The sequence below is a fragment of the Monodon monoceros genome, unplaced genomic scaffold, assembly GCF_005190385.1.
Source record: "Monodon monoceros isolate NGI ecotype Baffin Bay Population unplaced genomic scaffold, NGI_Narwhal_1 Super_Scaffold_12, whole genome shotgun sequence".
Taxonomy (NCBI): domain Eukaryota; kingdom Metazoa; phylum Chordata; class Mammalia; order Artiodactyla; family Monodontidae; genus Monodon; species Monodon monoceros.
Window position 1 is genome coordinate 157,744,365 of NW_021703768.1, and position 18,139 is coordinate 157,762,503.

The 18,139-nt window shown below is 60.1% G+C and overlaps 2 protein-coding genes across 11 annotated transcripts in view; both read left to right on the forward strand.

Moving 5' to 3' along the window:
- PIP5K1C (phosphatidylinositol-4-phosphate 5-kinase type 1 gamma) overlaps positions 1-12,699 on the forward strand; it is a 59,999-nt gene extending 47,300 nt beyond the window's left edge. Inside the window, exons 12-18 of one of the 10 annotated variants that reach the window (XR_003792647.1) lie at positions 324-485; positions 1,278-1,416; positions 1,507-1,539; positions 2,692-2,796; positions 5,277-5,397; positions 9,452-10,753; positions 10,865-12,699. Coding sequence is in view for 7 of the 10 variants with exons in the window: in XM_029216521.1 (XP_029072354.1) it covers positions 324-485; positions 1,278-1,416; positions 1,507-1,539; positions 2,692-2,796; positions 5,277-5,397; positions 9,452-10,264 (1,373 nt within the window). In the remaining 3 variants the exon portion in view is untranslated. Of the gene's footprint in view, positions 1-323; positions 486-1,277; positions 1,417-1,506; positions 1,540-2,214; positions 2,583-2,691; positions 2,797-4,657; positions 6,962-9,451 lie in introns of those variants that run through there. The other 9 variants (XR_003792650.1, XM_029216523.1, XR_003792649.1 and 6 more) reach the window with 9 other exon arrangements.
- A 1,572-nt stretch (positions 12,700-14,271) lies between these two features.
- Positions 14,272-18,139, forward strand: part of CACTIN (cactin, spliceosome C complex subunit) — a 13,752-nt gene continuing 9,884 nt past the window's right edge. The window contains exons 1-2 of the mRNA XM_029217845.1: positions 14,272-14,499; positions 16,838-17,324. Of these exons, the coding sequence (XP_029073678.1) occupies positions 14,327-14,499; positions 16,838-17,324 (660 nt within the window). The 5' untranslated portion in view covers positions 14,272-14,326. The remainder of the gene's footprint in view (positions 14,500-16,837; positions 17,325-18,139) is intronic.

The following is an 18,139-nucleotide window of genomic DNA, read 5'->3' on the forward strand; positions in this document are numbered from 1 at the left end:
TGAGGCCCCAAAGTGCTTGGCAAATGTTGGCAGCTGCTGGTCTGCTGCTGTTTCTGGGGGCCGGGGTGGGAGTGCTGGGTCCCCGCGGGCTCGTCCCATCTCTCTTGACAGGCAGGACAGGTACCTGGGGCTCCTGGCACCTCCCGAGGCAAGCTGGGTGGAAAGCAGGGCAGGCTTTCTCCACCAAGAGTGAAGAGCACTGGGGGACAGGCTGGAGGCGGGGCTGGGGGGGGCAACCAGGCTTTTGTACAACAGAGGCACCAGGGGCTGCAGGGCCCGGCCTCGGTGCTGCCACCCAAGCAACAACCGCCCTTCCTCTGCAGCCCTCAAGTCCTCGCCGTCCAAGAAGGGCCGCGGTGCCTTGCTGGCCGTCAAGCCCCTGGGGCCCACTGCCGCCTTCTCGGCCAGCCAGATCCCCAGCGAGCGGGAGGACGCGCAGTACGACCTGCGGGGGGCCCGCAGCTACCCAACGCTGGAGGACGAAGGTGAGCAGGCGGCCGGGAGATAAGGGGGCCCCTGGGGCAAGGCGTCGTCCCTGGGGGGCTGGGAAGGGAGGGGCTCAGGGAGCAACAGCAGCAGTCCAACAGGAGGAAGCGGCCCCTGCAGCTGGGCCCAGCCTGGATGGGAAGGGGCAGTGACTGGAACCCAGCTGGGAAGTGGGGAGCAGCTGGGACGGGGCCCCCGGAAGAGCCACAGCGAAGGTTGAGCATAGAATTTGCCTCCCCGCCCATCCCCCCCCAACCCACGCCCCAGAGGTGACAGGCTCCCTTCACATCAGAGGTGCACAGAGACCTGGAGGGATGAAGTACTTGATGGGGTTGGGCCTGATGTTCTGGAAGGTCCCTCCCGTCCCCTGGGTCAGAGATTCCAGGCAGGGAGGGGCTGGTGGAAGAGCATCAAGGAAGGGAGAAGCTGCCTGTGCAAGAGGCCCTGGGGTGCGACCTGGCCTAGCCTGTTGTGTGGGAGGCACAGTGAGGAGCCTGTGTGTCTGGAGCAGAGGGGGAGGGGGGAGAGGGCAGGTGAGGCCTGTGGAGCAGGACACCCTGGGGGCCGAAGGGAGGGATTCGGATTTCAGTTTGAGAGCAGTGGGAAGCTACTGGAAGGTCTTATGCCAGGGGGAAATTGGAGCACATCTGCCCGCTTAAAGCTGGCAGGGACGACAGTGTGGGGTGGCAGGTGGGAGTGGGGGGCATGGGTGGTAGAGGGTGAGCCGAGTTGTAGGTGGAGCCCAGAGGCCTCCCAGGCCCCCGCAAGTGCCCACCCACTACTCGCCACAGGCCGGCCAGACCTCCTGCCCTGCACACCGCCTTCTTTCGAGGAGGCCACCACCGCCTCCATTGCCACGACCCTGTCCTCCACGTCCCTCTCCATCCCAGAGCGGTCCCCCTCGGAGACATCAGAGCAGCCGCGGTACAGGTGAGCAGACCAGCCGTGTCCCTCCACGGGGGGCTGTGCGTGGGCGGGGCCTCGCCCCACTTCTCCCACCTCCTTGTGGTCTCTCTGCAGACGGCGCACGCAGTCCTCCGGACAGGATGGCCGGTGAGCTGAGACCCCAGCCCTCTCCCTCTCTCCCGCCCGCCCGCCCCAGTACCTCCTCCACTTTCCCCACCCAGAGCCCTTCGTCTCTGACCACTCCTTTCTGGGCACAGATTCAAGTCAGGCTCTAGACCGCATAGAATATCTCAGGTGATTTTGTGTCTGTCTCCCACCTGGGTGCCCAGAGGACCCTGCTCCCACACGTGCCTGTTGGTTCTTCTTTCTCTTTTTATTAATATTTTTATTCTAAGAGATACAAAAAGGAAAATAGTTAAGATGTTTCCCCCTGCCCCATGCCTGCTCCCCTTTCTGGGAGCAACCCCCCGGAGGGAGTTTTTGTCTCTTTCCGGAGATATTTGTGAATATACAAGCAGACACACGTTCGGGCCTGTCTCTCCTCGCATTCTGACCAGCGTGCACTCTGGGTGGCACACTGCCCCTTACTCTGTCACCTACCAGCAGAAGGTCACCTGTCTGAGCAGGTGGAGCATGTGCTGGTTGCCGTCCCTCTAATGGGCCATGGACACTTGGGTTGTTCCCAGTTGTTTGATCTTGTAACAGGACTGCAGTGAAGAGGGCATTTCTGTAATTAGTTTTTTTGGGATAATTCCTGCCAGTTGAAAAAAAAAGTCATGGTACAAAACATCTTTGGTGCAAAGTGCATCCCCCTCTGTCCAGCTACCTGCTCTGACGTCAGCCACCATTTTGCTCCCTGGTGTTGCCATCCAGAGATTCTGCACGCCTGGATGCTGCAATGTTCTGACCCACCTGCACCACGGGTCTCAGCCTGGAACCCCAGAACTACCTCACCCCCTAGTCCAGGCCCCAGGCAGGTGCCTAGCTGCCCCCAGGGGGTGGGCGGGATCCAGGCCACCATTCACTCATTATGCCTCTGCTGGTGCCAGAGTCACAGGATAGCCCCAGGTGGACTTTTGCAGCCCCCAGGCGGGCATGACGGCCAGAGGGACCAGGTGCGAGCTGGGCTGGCTCAGGGCCCTGGCCTGATGGTGCGCGGAGACAGCACCTTGTGGAGGCTACCAGCTTGTTACCGGGACTGGAAATTGGCACCGGCCTGGAGCTCGGCTGGTGCTCCTGGGGTGGGGGTGGGGGGCGGGTGAGGAGGGAAACTGAGGCGCGGCTTCCCATTGCCTCCAGGCCCCAGGAGGAGGCGCATGCGGAGGAGGACCTGCAGCAGATCACGGTGCAGGTGGAGCCCGCGTGCAGCGTGGAAATCGTGGTCCCCAAAGAGGAAGATGCGGGGTGAGTGGCCCTCGAGCCCCTGCAGTCCCGTTACCTGGTTCCTGCATTCCAGTTCTGCTCTGGCCCCATTGGTCGAGCGTGGTCACGTGGCCAGCTGTCCGCTGGGCAGGCTGGGAAAAGTAGTCCGCAAGCTGGGGGCGGGAATGGGGCTTCCGGGGCGTGGGATGTGGGGCATGGGGGGGAAGGGAGCGCGTGATGCCGGGAGCAGCGGGGGACTTGCACTTGGGGAAGGGTCGCCTCCTCCAGGGCTCAGAGCCGCCCTGTCATCTGAGGTCACTTTCCCTCCCACTCTTCCTCTCTTCGCCCTCTTAGCTTTGCTGGGGCTTGCGAGATAGCAACTTACAAGCTTTTCAAAGAACCAGTTGGGGACTTGGTTACCTTTTCCCCTGTTGTGTTTTGTTTTTATTTCATTCACTGTAACTCGCCAGTAATGACTTCTTTCTAGCTGCTTCTGGTTTGTTTTCTCACTTGTTTCTTTTTTCCAGTGCTTAAATTCGTTTTTTTCTTTAATAATGAGGCCCTTAAGGCTATGTAGTTTCCTCTGAGTACTGCTTTTGCGGTGTCCCGTGGGTTTTGACGTGAAGCAGTTCTTTTATACTGACTCACATGTGCATGGTTAGTGATTTTTTTCTTATTTCTTTTTTGAATTAAGATAGTGGCTTTCAACCACCTGAGAGTGATTTTGCCCTCAGGGGAGAGTGGGCAGTGTCTGGGAACATCTTTGGTGGTCACGACCGGGGGTGCTCTTAGCATCATGGTGGGAGCCAGGGACGCTGCTCCACACCCCACAGCGCCCAGGATGGCCCCCAGCAGAGAATGACCTGCCCAATGTCAGCAGTGCTGAGGGGGAGACCCTGGACTAAGGCTTTTTAGGGGTGTCTCTCAAGTGTTTAAGATTTTTTGTTTACCTTTTTGGTACTTCTAACTTTATTAGGTTTCGAGCTGAAGAAAATGGCCTAAAAAAGTCTACGCTTTGGGGAATTCCCTGGTGGTTAAGACTGCGCTTCCACTACAGGGGGCAGGGGTTCGATCCCTGGTCGGGGAACTGAGATCCCGCATGCTGCTCAATGCAGCCAAAAAATTACGCTATTTTTTTTTTTTTTTGGCTGGGTTGGGTCTTCGTTGCTGAGCGGGGGCTACTCTTCGTTGTGGTACGCGGGCTTCTCATTGCAGTGGCTTCTCTTTGTTGCGGAGCAAGGGCTCCAGGCACGCAGGCTTCAGTAGTTGTGACAGGCGGGCTCAGTAGTTGTGGCTCTCGGGCTGTAGAGAGCAGGCCTAGTAGTTGCGGCGTACGGGCTTAGTTGCTCCACGGCATGTGGAACATTCCTGGACTAGGGCTCGAACCCGTGTCCCCCCTGCATTGGCAGGCAGATTCTTCACCACTGCATCACCAGGGAAGTCCCCAAAATTCACTTTTTAAGTGTCCGTGGACACTTGGGAGAAAAGTGTCTTCTCTGTGAAAAGATGGAAAGTTCTTTACAAGCCTTTTCTGTCCAGTGTCTTGATTGGTGTCATCGGTTCCTTTATGTCCTTACTTGCCTCTTATCTGTTTGGGCTGTTTAATTCTGTAATTGCCTTATCCAGTTCTTCTTGCCTTTCCCATAATTTTTGCTTTATATACTTTTTAGAATTTCTGTTCTATTTCTAGAGACTTTACTTAGCACTCCCAGCACACATTCCCAGGTGCACTTTGCTATTATTTCACACACACGCACCACTTCCTGCCACTGTCAGCTTTTTTGCCATTAACTGAAGTGTCGCGGTGGGAAATGTCATTCAGTCTTTGCCCCCCAAAACAAGTTGCCCTCAAACGTGACTGGAGAACCAGTTCTGCACGGTTACAGGTGCTCTTTCTTCTCAGAACTCGTCATTTCATCCAGGAGGTGAAATTTAGTCACCAGTCACATGGCCGCCAGCCAAGGCCTCGGGCACGTTCCTCACCTTCACTCTGAGCCTCAGTTTCCTCATCTGTAACACAGGACAGCAGCAGCATCCCTCCTTCCCGAGTGGAAGTTTGGTGGGTTCATTCACACGAGGCCCTCAGACAGGCCTGGCACCTAGTAAGTGCTCAGAAAAGAGGAGAAAGAGGTTCTGGCCCCTCGGGGGTAGGTGCCATGTGTCCCCACCTTACAGACGAGGAAACTGAGGTTCCGAGAAAGAACATGGTCCTCATGGCTGCCCAGCAAGTGAGTGGTGAGGCGGGGATCTGCCCACAGGCGTGAAGCTGAGCAAATAGAGGGGGAAGGGCCCGCCTGCTCGGGGGTGGGCACATTGTTCCCTGGGCTGCAGCAGTGCTTGGGGGTGTTCTGTTTGTTTTGTGCGGGAACTAGAACGTGTCAGACAGGATGCATCCCTGCAGTCGGACTCCCTGCGTCAAGGACGGTGCGGAGCAGGGAGGGTCCTGGGGTGTGGGCTGGAGAAGGCGCGGGCTGTCCAGAGCACCCCCAGCCAGGACTCCCGTGTCTTCCCCGTGTCCCCAGGGAGGGGTCATCCCCGGCCTGTGCCTCTGCCGCCGTCGAAGTGGAAACCGCCAGCCAGGCCTCCGAGCCCGCCAGCCAGGCCTCAGACGAGGAGGACGCGCCCGCCACAGACATCTACTTTGTAAGTCCTCCCGGGATCCCTCCCGTCGCCGGACCCTCCACCACCTGTGCTCACACGTGCACACACACGCACGTGCCTGTACAAACCCACGTGTGCTTACACCCACACCCGTTCACACACACGCACACTGCTCCCTCACAGGCTCGTGCTGACACGTCGCACACTCAAGGCGCCTGTGCACACCTGCACGTGCACTCACACTCAGGCACACGGGCACCCGTGGGTGGTCACCTTTCAACACTCAGGGCCACGTGCCCGGCCAGCACGCTCACACTCAGGTGTTGGGGAGCACCCCCGTCCCTCACCATCCAGCCCAGGCCCTCCGGCCTGGGCCTCATGACCACATCTGGTCACGAGCCAAGGCCCTGTCTTCAGCAGTGCCCCGGGAGACATCTGGAGTCGTCAAGTGCTTGGCCCCGCTGGCCTGAGGGGAGGCCCAGGCCCTGGGTGCCGGGCAGCCCGGGCTGGCCGTGGTGGGCTGGCATGACGCGCACCTACTCCCTGGGTGGTGGGTGCGGAGGGCGGGCTCCGTGCGCAGGGAGGCCAGGGCCCCGCCGAGAGGGGCAGGTGGGCCCCACTGCCGCCTTCACAGGATGAGGGTGCACAGCTGCTCCCGGACGAGGTGGCGTCCGTCAGAGTCGGAAGGGGCCCTGCCCCGGGGACCCGGGGCCTCACTCCAGCGCCGGGGGTCTCCTTCCCCACACACCTCCCGTGGGCGGGCAGGGAGCTGAACCAGGAGCCTGGGTGAAGTGGGTGCCCGGGGGCCAGGGAGCCCCCGATAGTGGGTCCTGGAGCCATCTCCCTTGGGTGGCCCTGCTCAGGGATCCCACGGTCCCAGTTACAACAGAGAGGGCCAGACACGCGCCCAGCCGCCTGTCCTCTTCCCGGACCTTCATTCTCACCTCTGACCCCTGCCCCTGCCCCAGGAAAATGAGCCGGGGCCTGCCCCCTGCCCGGCGCTGGGCCTTGGGGCCTGTTTGGGTGAGCTTGGCCCTCCCGCTGGCATCGCTGCTTCGTAACTAACACCGACCTCCCTGCTCTCGGTCCCCGAGCCAGTGCTGCCAGGGCACGGCCCTGCCTGGCCTCCAGGGTACCAAGTGCACCCTGTGTGTCCCCCCACCTGCCGTCAGCTCCCGCCGGGGCTGGTTGCTTCCCGCTCTCTGGATCTGTGGGAGGTGGCCCCTGGGGCCGTGTCCTGTTGTGTGCGTCAGGGTCCCGAAATCCCTGAGTGGGCAGCCCGGCCCCGCGCGGCAGAGAAGGAAGCCAGCGGGACCCCTGCCCGCACCTCCTGCTTGGCCATCGGCTCACCTGCCCCTCCCGGCGCCCTCCCTGCCTGACCACCTGCCAGATCCCTGTGGCCTCATCCTGTCACTTCATCCTGTCCTCTGTTTGCTTCCTCCCCCGCCCGCCCGGCCCGCCCAGTTCACCGATGGGAGGTACTGGATTTACTCTCCCCGGCATCGCCGACTGCGGGCCGTGACGCTGAGCTCCTCAGGGACTGTAAGTGACCGTGGCAGGCCTCCAGGGAGCCCAGCCCCGCCCCGCGCCGTGGGCAACAGGGAGCCACAGGTCCTGGCTGTTCCTCTTCCTCTGAGAAGGGACTTGGGGAAAATGTCACTGTGGCTGAGGTCAGCCGCGCTGGCCCGTGTGGGGCTCTGTGCTGCAGGCATCCCATGGGGACGTTGCTTACTCCCCTCTGAGGTGGGCATCACTGGGCCTGCGGGCACACAGCTGGGGCTCCAGGGGCTGGCCTGGCTGTGGCAGGGTCTGCATCTGACCCCCATCCCTTGGCCACCCTTGCCCCTTGTCCCAACCCTCCCGGGTCAGGGACGTGCCAGGTGCCCTGCTCCCACTTGTTCAGACCTCGCTGCTGACGGCTCCCACGGGTTGTCTGTCCCCTGAAGGGTGTAGCGTCATGAGTCAGCAGCGGGACTGCAAAGCCAAGCCCTTAACTGCAGGAGAAAGGAGCTGGTGTCTCCATACCCATTTCACAGATGGAGACACCGAGTCCCTGGCTCTCCAGGGAGCCCATGAGAGTACAGGGTAGACACAATCTGGATCCCAAGCTTCAGGCACCTGTGTGTCTAATAAACGCTTATCCACCCAGCGTGTCTGGGATGCTATGGGGATATTGTGTAGCGGTGGCATCGTTAGTACTTGTTATTGTCATTGTGAGCAATAAATGGGGGCCCAGAGAGGCCAAGTAACCTCCCAGAGGCACACAGCACTCAAACGGGCAGGACAAGGCAAAGGCCTAAAGCGAGACTTTGTGTTCTCAAGATGAGGCCCCTTGGAGACCACACTCCAGCCCCGTCAGCAGCCCCTCTGAGCGTCACTGGGTGTCGGGCGCTGCCGGGCGAGCCTGAAAAAGGGAGACTGCTTCCACAGCCCTCCCACCATGCTCGGTCCAGCCAGGGATGCCGCTCCCCAGAGATGGTCCCAGAGTCGGGGACACGTGGCGCGCTAGGGCCGTGGGGTGGGGTGCTGTGGCAGAGGCTGCCTGGAGGGGGGTTGACCCGGACTTTTGAGAAGCGCGTAGGGTGTGGGGAGGCGGAAGAGGAAGGGCGGTCTTGGCTGGAGCACCGAAGAGGCAGGAGCCTGGAGGCCGACGGGAGGAGAGGAAGCGGCAAGAGGAAGGCTGGACCCCGAGGCCCGCCGTGCGGGGCAGGCGTGCCCTTGGCCCAACTTCCGCGGGTCACCCAGGGCCGGCTCCTCACGGGGTTCCCTGTGGGACCCCTGTGTCATCCCCACTCTGAGCCCAGCAGGGCAGCCACCCCAGTGTCAGGACCTGCTGTGGCCCCAGACGGGCCCGGCCCCGCCCCCCGGGCTCCCAGGTGGGCAGGGGGCCAGGGGGGTTATTGCTTTGTGACCCCCTGAAGGAATGAGCGGGGCCTGAGCTGGGGTCTCGCCCTGCTGCCCCAGATGCTTTGTGCGAACCCCTCCATAGGTGGACACGGTTCTCGTGGGTGCACGGCCTGGGCCCACACGGGTACCGGGACGGCCTGTGAGCTGCGGGGATGGTGGGGTGGTGGGGTGGAGAGGCGGCCGGCGGGCCCCGAGGGCAGCAGGGCAGAGGCTGGTTGCTGGTGGTGCCCCAACCCCGCCGAGGAGGGGTGGGTCTTGGGGTGCCATCGTGGGCTTAGGGGCCGTGGGACGCCCAGGGGGACGTGGCCAGGACAGGTGTGTGCTCTGGCGGCAGGGGTGGAGGTCACAGGCTGTGGGGGACGTTGAAGGAAGAGAGAACAGAAGGCGGCCGGGGGAGCCCCAAGAATGTTCTGGTGGTGAGAGCAGACCTGGGAGGGACGAGGGGGCCAGAGGAATGTATGTCCTCGCCGCGGTGGGACCCGGACTGGGACCCCACCCCAGACGCAGCTGGAGGAAGACCATCCTGTGGCCCCTCGGCGGCCAGTCCCCGCTCTGCCTGTCCCCAGGCCGGGACTTGGGCTCCGCTGCGCCCCCTCCCCAGGAAGGTGACCCTGGGCTCTTGGAGCGGGGCAGGGAGGCCTCTGCTGCTTGCTCTCTGGGTGGCGCCTGCCTGGGTCTCTCCTGAGCAAACCTGTGTGTGCCAGTGCTGAAAGGCTTCCCGGGTCAGGAAATGGGCTCCCCCCGTCGCCACCACTCAGGACCCCCAGCAGAGGGTCTCCAGGGTGCTGCCGGGCTAGGCTGGAGGTCAGGGTGCCATGGCGGGGGGTGGGGGGGGGTGGGGGTGGACAGCAGAGCAAACCAAGCCCCGCCCACCCTCCCCGCCTCCTGCTGTGCCGGCCCTGCCTTGACCCCCCTGCTCACCGCTTCCTGCTGCCCCGCCCCACCGCGCTCTGGCCACTCAGCCCCAGAGGCCCGGCCCCCGGCCCCGCCGAGCCCGAGGGCCATCCGGGTTGGGGCAGGTCCCCGTCAGGGAGAGGGCAGCGGGGGCTGAGCCGCCCACCCGTGCCACCTCGGGGGCCCCCTCTTTTATTTCTGTTTCTTCCTTCCTTCCTGTCGCCTCTGTCGCACCTCCTCGCACCCTGCTCTTCTTCTGCGCCCTTCCCGCACGTGCCGCCCGCCTGCCCTCCAGCCCACCGATGAGAGGAGCTGGGTGTACTCCCCGCTTCACTATAGCACGCAGGCCCACCCCGCCTCCGACGGCGAGAGCGACACAGTAAGTGCGCCGCGGCTGGCCAGCCGGGCCCACTCGGGGCTCAGGCCCGTGGCCTTGGCCAAGGAGGGCCTGAGAGCCTGGCCTCCAGGCACCCCGGGACTGACAGGGAAACTGAGGCCCAGGGTGGGAGGGGCAGCCGGGCTCTACCGTGCGGGGGCCTGTGTCCAGCCCTCATGGCTCCTGGGGTCCCTGGCCCTCGGCATCAGCTGTGGGGCCCGACCCGGCCAGGGGAGGCCCGGCGGGTGTGGGTCCGGCCCCGGCCCAACATGGCCTCACCCGCCCCCTGCCTCTTCAGTAATTCCTATGCAGGCACTGACGGAGCCGAGTGTCTGCTGCTGCCCCGGCTGCTCCCTGGAGGTGCTGCCCACCTGCTCAGCCCAGAGCTGGGGAGACGCCCGCCTGGCCGCCGGCCCTCACCCTCGCCCTCCCCTCGACGGCGCGGACGCTCGGGCTGCAGCGATCCCAATCCGGGCGACTCACCTGGCCCCGGCTCCCTGTCAGCTCCCTATGCCTGATACTGTGAACCCTCCTGAGTTTCTGATCATGTATTTATTTGGGGCCCTTATTCTTTGCACAGACATGGCAGCACACGTGTGTTTTTTTAGAAAAAGAAAAAGGCCAAAAAAAACACAAAACCACCACACAATGGAAAAGAAAAAACTCCATTCCACTGCACTTCTGGTTCTTTGCTGTGCTTGCATGTGTCTTGCTGAGGGAACCAGGCCCTAGGCTCTGGGGACCTGCACCCCAGTGGAATCCATTCCAAGTCCTGGCCAGGATGGACGGGCCCCTGGGATGGAAGGGCCACTGGGTCCCCAGGGCGCCTCTGGAGGCCTCCCATCGCGCCTGCCAGGTGCTCTTGGCTCAGGGTTTTGGGCCAAGAGCCGGACACAGTCCTTGAGGGTGGCCGGGCGGTGGCTGGGGGCGCTCTCCACCCTGTCACCCCTGCCATCTCTCAGCATCTGTTTCCCACCTCCCCGGTGACCTTGAGCAGGAATCACCAGGCGTGATTAGAACCTCCATGTGGACGCACGGCCGCCCCCTCTCAATGGAACTCAGGGCCGTGGGCTTACCTCTCCTCCAGAAGACGGACCAAGCTGGGAGGAGGCGGCCGGGCCCTTAGCCCACGGGACTTCCCGAGAGCCGTGTCCTGGAGCAGAGCCCCACAGTCAGGTGCCCGGCCTAGAGGACCAGACCCCCTTGAGTAAGAGGACTGAGGTGGGCATCCTCTTCCTTTTTAATGGTGGGGGCACCTGTGCCGACTGAAGGACAGGAGAAGAAATTCTTGGTGAAAAACAAATTTTTTTTTTTTTGGATGGTCATCTTCAGCAGGGCAACCACTGCTGGGCCCAGAGCCCCACAGGTCAGTCGCCAGGGGCCCCTGCTGTGTCCACAGCAGGCTGCTGGAGCTGGCAGCTTTGCAGGGTCTCTCCCGCCTCTGGAGAGGGACACAACAGGGATGGTTTCCCCTGGCCCGCCCCGCCCTGCATGGGAGGAGCTGGGAGCTAGCGTGGAGTGGAAGTTGCACCTTCTGGGAAAATTTCTCCCCACCTTTGCCTCCCTGGTGGAGCCTGAGACAGCTGGAGAACCTACCGACCCAGGAATTTGATTTTTTGAGTCCATTGCAAACTGCGTACACTGCTGTCCTCGTGCTCGGCGGGCCCCCTCCTCGCCTCCCCGGCACAGCCCGCTTCGTGCTCCTGGCCAGAACCTGGTGTCTAGCTGCACCTCTCCTCCCTGGAGAACCGGGCTGCGCCCTGGGCGCTCTCCCCGCGCAGGGCCGCCAGGGACACTTCAGCACGAAGCAGCTCTGGGAAGAGGACCTGCCCAAACAAGCCTGCAGTGTCCTGGGGACACTTCAGCACGAAGCAGCTCTGGGAAGAGGACCTGCCCAAACAAGCCTGCAGTGTCCTGGACTAGAAGCAAAACAGCGTCCTCCCCTCCTGTCCACGGAAGGTGTGTCCAGACTCCAGAACGTCCTCGCCTGGACTTCACACGGGCGCCCTCTTCAGTGCCTGCCCCGTCCTGCCCAGGGGGAGGCGGGCTGAGTGGGCAGAGGTCTGAAGGGGACGAACAGGGACTGCTGAGTCGCCCAAAAGCCGACCGGAGTCCCCGCCCAGGCCCCCAGAGGCCGCGCACAGAGACACTGTGTCCCGTGGGGACCACCAGAGCATCGGGCCCCACGTCCAGGGCGCCCTTAGCCACCTGGAGCTGCAGGAGCTGGGCCCCTCAGGCTTTCCTGAGTGAACCACGGAACAAATGCATCAGTCTGATGCTGACTTGGAGAAATTTGCAAACCTTCTGGTGACCAAGACGTTTTCATTTTTGTGCTAAGTCATGAACACCCCTTTGAAGACCCCCTTTGTGTTAGTTGCATTCTCTGTCCCTTTTTCAGAGAACTGTCACACGGATGCAAAGTGGTCTGCAGACTGGGCCGATGGGAGGCATGTGCTTATGGTCAGGGCAAGGGTAGGAAGGCAGGACCTTATTTATCACGTGTAGTGAACTCGCGGCCTTCCCCAGACCCCCAGCAAGGAGGGCCCTGGACCCAGCCGGCTGTCGCCCCCCACCCCGCCCCAGGATGGAAGTCTCTCGACTCCTTTGTGGCGATGTCCTGGTTCTGTCGCAGCTCGTCCCTGACGGCTGCTGTCACTGCGAACGTGGGCACGAGTGTACAAATGAAAGGCGTGTTCTGAGACTGACAAGGTGGAACCTCCGGTGTGTCCCCTGCTGGCCTCTGGCCTCTGCCTCCTCTCGCCCTCTCCCTCCACCACCTGGCTCAGTGCAATACTCCTGTCCCACTGGGGCCCCCTGCCATGGTACTGTCGCCGCAGCCCCTCGGTCCCCGCTCCGGGATGAGCACCCTTGGCCACCTTCTCTGGTGGTTCAGTTGCATCGCCTGTCCCCATCCCAACCCTGTTTTTATGGCCGAACTGATTTCCAAACACAATGAAACTGCAAACCTTGTGTGTCTTAATTCTCACCGGGGGTTCCGTGTGCTCAGCCCCCATGGTCTGGTGTGTGACAATCCGGGGTACAGCCTCCTCGGGCACAGGACGCCATCCCGCTCAAACCCAGAGCCATGGGCGCCTCTGTAACCGCAGCCACTGCTGGCCCCGTAACACTCATATGCAGCCCCGAGACCCCACCCCCCAGCCCCGCCATCCCCCCCCCCCTTTTTACTTGGAAGAGATCTCTCTAATAAATCGGGTAATAAGCATTAGCCACCTCTTTGTCTCTCTGTGCGTTCCGAAAGTCTGAGTGGGAGTTTAAGGACTGACTTTGAAGGAGAGCACAAAGAAACCTTAGTAAGAATCAAAATAATTAAATAACAACAACGGACCCGAATGCCTTAATAGTAGTGAGTTCCAGTTCAGCTCGGATAAACTAAAAGCTCACATCAGTGCAACCCAGCTGGAAGGAACAAACACTCCCCGGAGTTTGTATTTGTTCTGCCAGAGTCTCTCAAGTTGAGTAATGCGTGGACCCCTTTTAAGGGGAAAATATTTCTCCCGGACTCCCAATTTGAGAAACACTGCAATGAAAATAATATCCTGTCTGTAAGCAAGCCCTTGGAAAACCCAGTTTTAATCCCAGACGCAGACGGCTCGGCTTGTTTATACACAAGACTAGGCGATCGAGAATGTGCTCACCTTACATTCAGAGATAAGTATCCAGATAAGCTCAAGGATGCATCTGCATGGGGAAAATCACCAGGACAACCCACATCCCATGACAGGCAGTCATCAAGGGTTCCCTTTGCGCCACCTCGGCACCAAGCAGAGCATACAAAGCTAGCATCTAGGGTGGTGTTAGGAAGTTGTGTTATAGGATAAACATTTAAAGTATTAAGTGCCATTCTCTGGGGTGGGCTGGGAGAGCTCAGGGCAGGACTTCAGGACTTCGGGGTCCTTCAGATCTCCGGGCCTCCATTCTTGCCCCTCCAGTCTTGCCCCTGTCTGCCTGCCCTGAAGGGACCCCACCTAACGACCCCTTTCATCCCTCCCTGCTCAAAGCCCTCTTACGGTTCGCCAGCACCCAGAGGACAAAGCTGGACCACCAAGTTCAAATCCCAGCTCTGCACTGCCTCATTGAGAGCGGGAGTGTTACAGTGACTGTCACTCTCTGAGCCTCAGTTTCCCCCCCTATGAAATGGGTTAATGGGGAACTTGAGTTATCCAAGTTTTGTTTTTTTACCTTAACTCCTGAAACACATAGGTATTATTGGCGGGTGGTGAAGCATGATGGTGATTCTCACAGAGGGTCAGCCCAGCATCTAAGGCTTTTCCGTCTCCGTCCCAGCTCCCACCCCTCGCCTCCTTGGGCAGCCTGAACGCTCACCTACGGTGAGGCTTCCCCGCCTCCACAGGCCGCGAGACCTCGCCCCCGGGACACGCCTCCCTTGGCTACGCCCCGAGACCCCACCTTCTCTTGGTCCCGCCTCCCCAGGCTCCGCCCCCTCACAGTTCCTGGTTCGTCCTTGCTCCGCCCACTGCTCCTCTGGCTCCCTAAGGCTCGAGGACCCACCTGGGCCTGCCCCCAGTACTGCCTGAAGAACGAATCCCCAGCCCTAGCGACAACAGTCCGGTAGGAGTTCATTACGCAGGCCACGTTTGAGGACGGTGGGGAGGTTATGGGAGGGTCGGAATCCCCGAAGGATGAGCCGCGAGATGGGTTCCTATCTCCCTGCTCAGGCGAGGGTGGGGCAGCCAGGCACGCGCCGCGATCGAGGAAGGCCCCCGGCGCAGGTCCCGGATATTTGTGTCCGCGCCGACGCCACCGTCCCAGCCGATGGGTCGCGATACACGCTCTCGCTCGCGGTCGGCTGGTCGCAGGGGCCGAAGGCAGCGGAGGCAGAGTGGGAGTCGGAGTCGGAGCCGAAGTTGTAGCGGGAGCCATGGGCGGCGAAACCGACGTCGCCGGGACGACGAGAGGCGGCGCAGGCGGAGGAGCCGGGAGCGCAGGTAGGGTCGCTGGGTGAGCCGCGCTGGGGGTCCGGCTCCAGCCCTCGGGGAGCTGGGAGACCCCCGAGTTAGTCAGGGAGGGCTTCCTGAAGAAGGGGACGTCTGAGCACGTCGGGGTTAACCAGGCAGCGAAAGGAAAGCGAGAGGCGTTCCAGGCAGGGCGCCTGGTGGTTGGAAGTACAGCAGGAGGCGCCGTGAGCGAGGCGGAGGGGAGTCGATGAGGTCGGAGAGGAAGCGGGAGACCAGATCGTGCGGTCTTGTGTACCGTGGTGAAGGGTTTGACTGTTATTTGGAGGGGAGTAGAGAGCTGTGGAGAATTTTGAACCAGGGAGCGATGTGGTCTGGATTACTTTGCAGAACTCCTGCTGGTTTTCGCGTGGAGGAGGGACTGAGCGTGTCGGCAGGAGTGACACCAGGGAGGAGGAAGATAGTGCAGCTGTCCAGGCAACAGATGATGGTGGCCTTCAGGAGAGGGAGGCTGTGGGGAGGTACAGTGGGGAAATGGGGAGATTTGAGAGGGATTTCCGAAGTAGAGGTGACAGCACTTGCCAGTGGAGGTGGGGTGTGAGAGGAAAGAACTGTTGGTGGCAGGCGGCAGGACTCAACTGACTCCTGAGACTTGGTGCTCAGCCGCCCCTCAGCCCGCAGCCCTTTTCTTCTGGAGATGGGGCACCTGGCCAGCGTTGGCTTGAGTCTGCTCCAGCACAAAGGAACCAGCACCGTGATATGAACTGACTCTCAGACCTGCGTCCTAGTGCTGGCTTAGCCCATAATTGGCTGTGACACTCAGGCCAGTACCTGCCCCACTGTCCCCCAGATTTCCTCATCTGTGCCCTCAGGATCTCCACGGGGCTTCTCCAGGCGTGCGCTGTCTCCCATCCCTCCAGCCTGTTCTCCACGCCATAGCCGGAGTGACTGTTGTCAGACATAGCTGATCACCCTCTAGGTTTGAGAAGGTGGCTTTTCCTTTTGGGTCTCATAAGATCATTGCCACCTAGGAATTCCAGGAAGATATAAGCAGAGGGAATAGTAAAGAGATGATTTAAACCAGGGCTTGGCAAACTACAGCCTGTGGACCAAGCATAGTTTTTACATGCTTAAACGGTGAGGAGAAGAAAAAAAAAAATCAAAAGAATAGTATTTCATGACACGTGAAAATTATTTGGGTTGGCCGAAAAGTTCATTCGGGTTTTTCCACAAGGTGTTACAGAAAAACCCAAACAAGCTTTCTGGCCAACCCAATATATGAAATTCAGGTTTTGGTGTCTAGAAGTAAGATTTTATTGAACAAGTTTATGCCTATTTGTTCACGTACAGTCCGTGGCTGCTTTTGCACTGTGACTGCAGGGTTGAGTAGGTGTGCCATAGACGCTCTGGCTCTTAACAGAAAAAGTTTGCTAACTCTGGTTTCAGCTCCTGGCCTTGATGTTTTAGCATTGGTTCACGTGTAGTTGTAAGTCTTGTTATTATCAGCTAGGGGTTTCTAAGATTTTAGTTATTCACAAGAATCAGCCACCCTAGAAATGTAATTAGAGTCAATGTCCTTTATGAAGATTTGATTAGATTTGCAGTCTGTATTTACGTACTTGAAAATCAAATAATTGATTTTCATGGTGTAGATTCTTTGATGTGAACTTAGTAAGTGGAGCATTTGGCAAACTAAAGACAGATTTAGTTGCTCAGAGGCCCCCAGCATTAAAGAATCTATCCCCAGGATTCGTATGTTGCCTTCCCTGCTCGCAGTGCCCTTCCAAGGCTCTGTATTCCCTACCGTCTTACTCCAGTTCACTCCTGCCCGTCCTATAGGACCAGATAAACACCATCTTCTCCTGTAAGCCCTCCCTGGACACCTTGGACAGCGCTTGTAGCTCCTGTACCATCTGGCCCCAAGCCTGCCTCCCTGCCTTTCCCTCCTCCCTCTCTCCCCCTCACTCACTCTGCTCCAGACACACAGGCCTGCCTGCTGCTTCTTGAATATGCCAAGTAAATTCCTGCCCCAGGGCCTTTGCTCTTGCTGTGCCCTCTCCCTGGATCACTGTTTCTCCAGATGTCCGCCTAGCTCCCTCCCCCACTTCCTCCAGCGTTACTTCCTCAGAGAGATCCTCTCTGACCTCTCCACACCCTAATGCTGCATCGCTATCTTGGTAGCTCATGGTACCATCTAGTGTCACACTGTGTGTTTGTTGATGTGCAGGCAGGGGCCATCAACGTTTTGGTCACTGCCATGTCCCCAGAACCTAGAACAGCTCCTGGCACCCAGCAGGCGCCCAGCAAAGGGCGGTGGGATAGATGGCTGGCCAGCAGGCAGCGAGCAGAGCTTCACGGGTTCCCTCCGCAGGTTGGATTCGGATGAGAAGCAGTGGCAGCAGCGGCGAGGCAGGCAGAGCCGGAGCCCCCCGCCAGCCCACCGGCGCTCCCAGGACCGCTCCTCTCAGTCCGACTCGGGTGACGAGCGGCAGCAGCAGCGGGGCCGATGGGCCCGCCAGTGGCAGCAGCGGCCACACTGCTGGTCCCCCAGCTCCTCCGCATCCAGCTCCGCGTCCCCGGGCCACTCCCAGAGCCCTCGGGCGGCGGCGGCGGTCCTGAGCCAGCGGCAGAGCCTGCAGGAGCGGCTGCGCCTGCGTGAGGAGCGGAAGCAGCAGGAGGAGTTGATGAAGGCCTTCGAGACGCCCGAGGAGAAGCGGGCGCGGCGGCTGGCCAAGAAGGAGGCCAAGGAGAGGAAGCAGCGCGAGAAGATGGGCTGGGGCGAGGAGTACATGGGCTACACCAACACCGACAACCCCTTCGGGGACAACAACCTGCTGGGCACCTTCATCTGGAACAAGGTGAGCCCGAGGTGGCCACCGGCCACAGCCCTTACTTCTGCTTGTGTTGCTCGCCAGGTCTTCCTGTCCTTCTGCCGCTTTTTGCTTCATGAACTGTTTACAACTTATTTTCAAAGACGTTGCTTAGCATTCTCAGCACATGTGCCCAGGTCGTACCTGGCCATCGAGAATGTATTTTTACCCACACGTGTGCACACACTGGCTCCGCCAGCTTTTCCCACGCTGTCTCGTGCGGTGTACAGTCTCAGGCACTCTGCCCACAGAACCAACCTAACCTCAAGACAGCCTCTCAGCGTCACATGCCCAGGGTGGGATTTCACCTCAGAGCTGTCACCTCATCCTTGAGATGAAATACACACCAGGACTTCTCCTGCGGTCCAGTGGTTAAGACTCTGTGCTTCCACTGCAGGGGGCGTGGGTTTGACCTCTGGTCTGGGAACTAAGATCCCGCATTCTGCGCGATGCGGCCAAAACAGATAAATAAAAGACTAAAAAAACCCACAAAACTACACACCAATCCCTTACCCACCGGCCGGGGCCTTGGGCACTTGGATTAAAGCAACACAATTTCCCTCGCAGTCCTGGAGGCCAGAAGTACAAAGTCAAGATGTCAGCAGAGCCACGTTCCCTCTGGAGGTTCTAGGGGAGGATCCTTTCTCGCCTCTTCCAGCTTCTGGTGGCTGCTCGCCACCCTTGGCTTGTAGCTGCATCACTCCAGTCTCTGCCTCTGTCGTCACGTGGCTGTCTTCCCTCCGTGTCTGTGTCTTCACGTGATGTTCTCCTCTCTGTGTCTCTGAGTCCAAAGTTCCCTCATC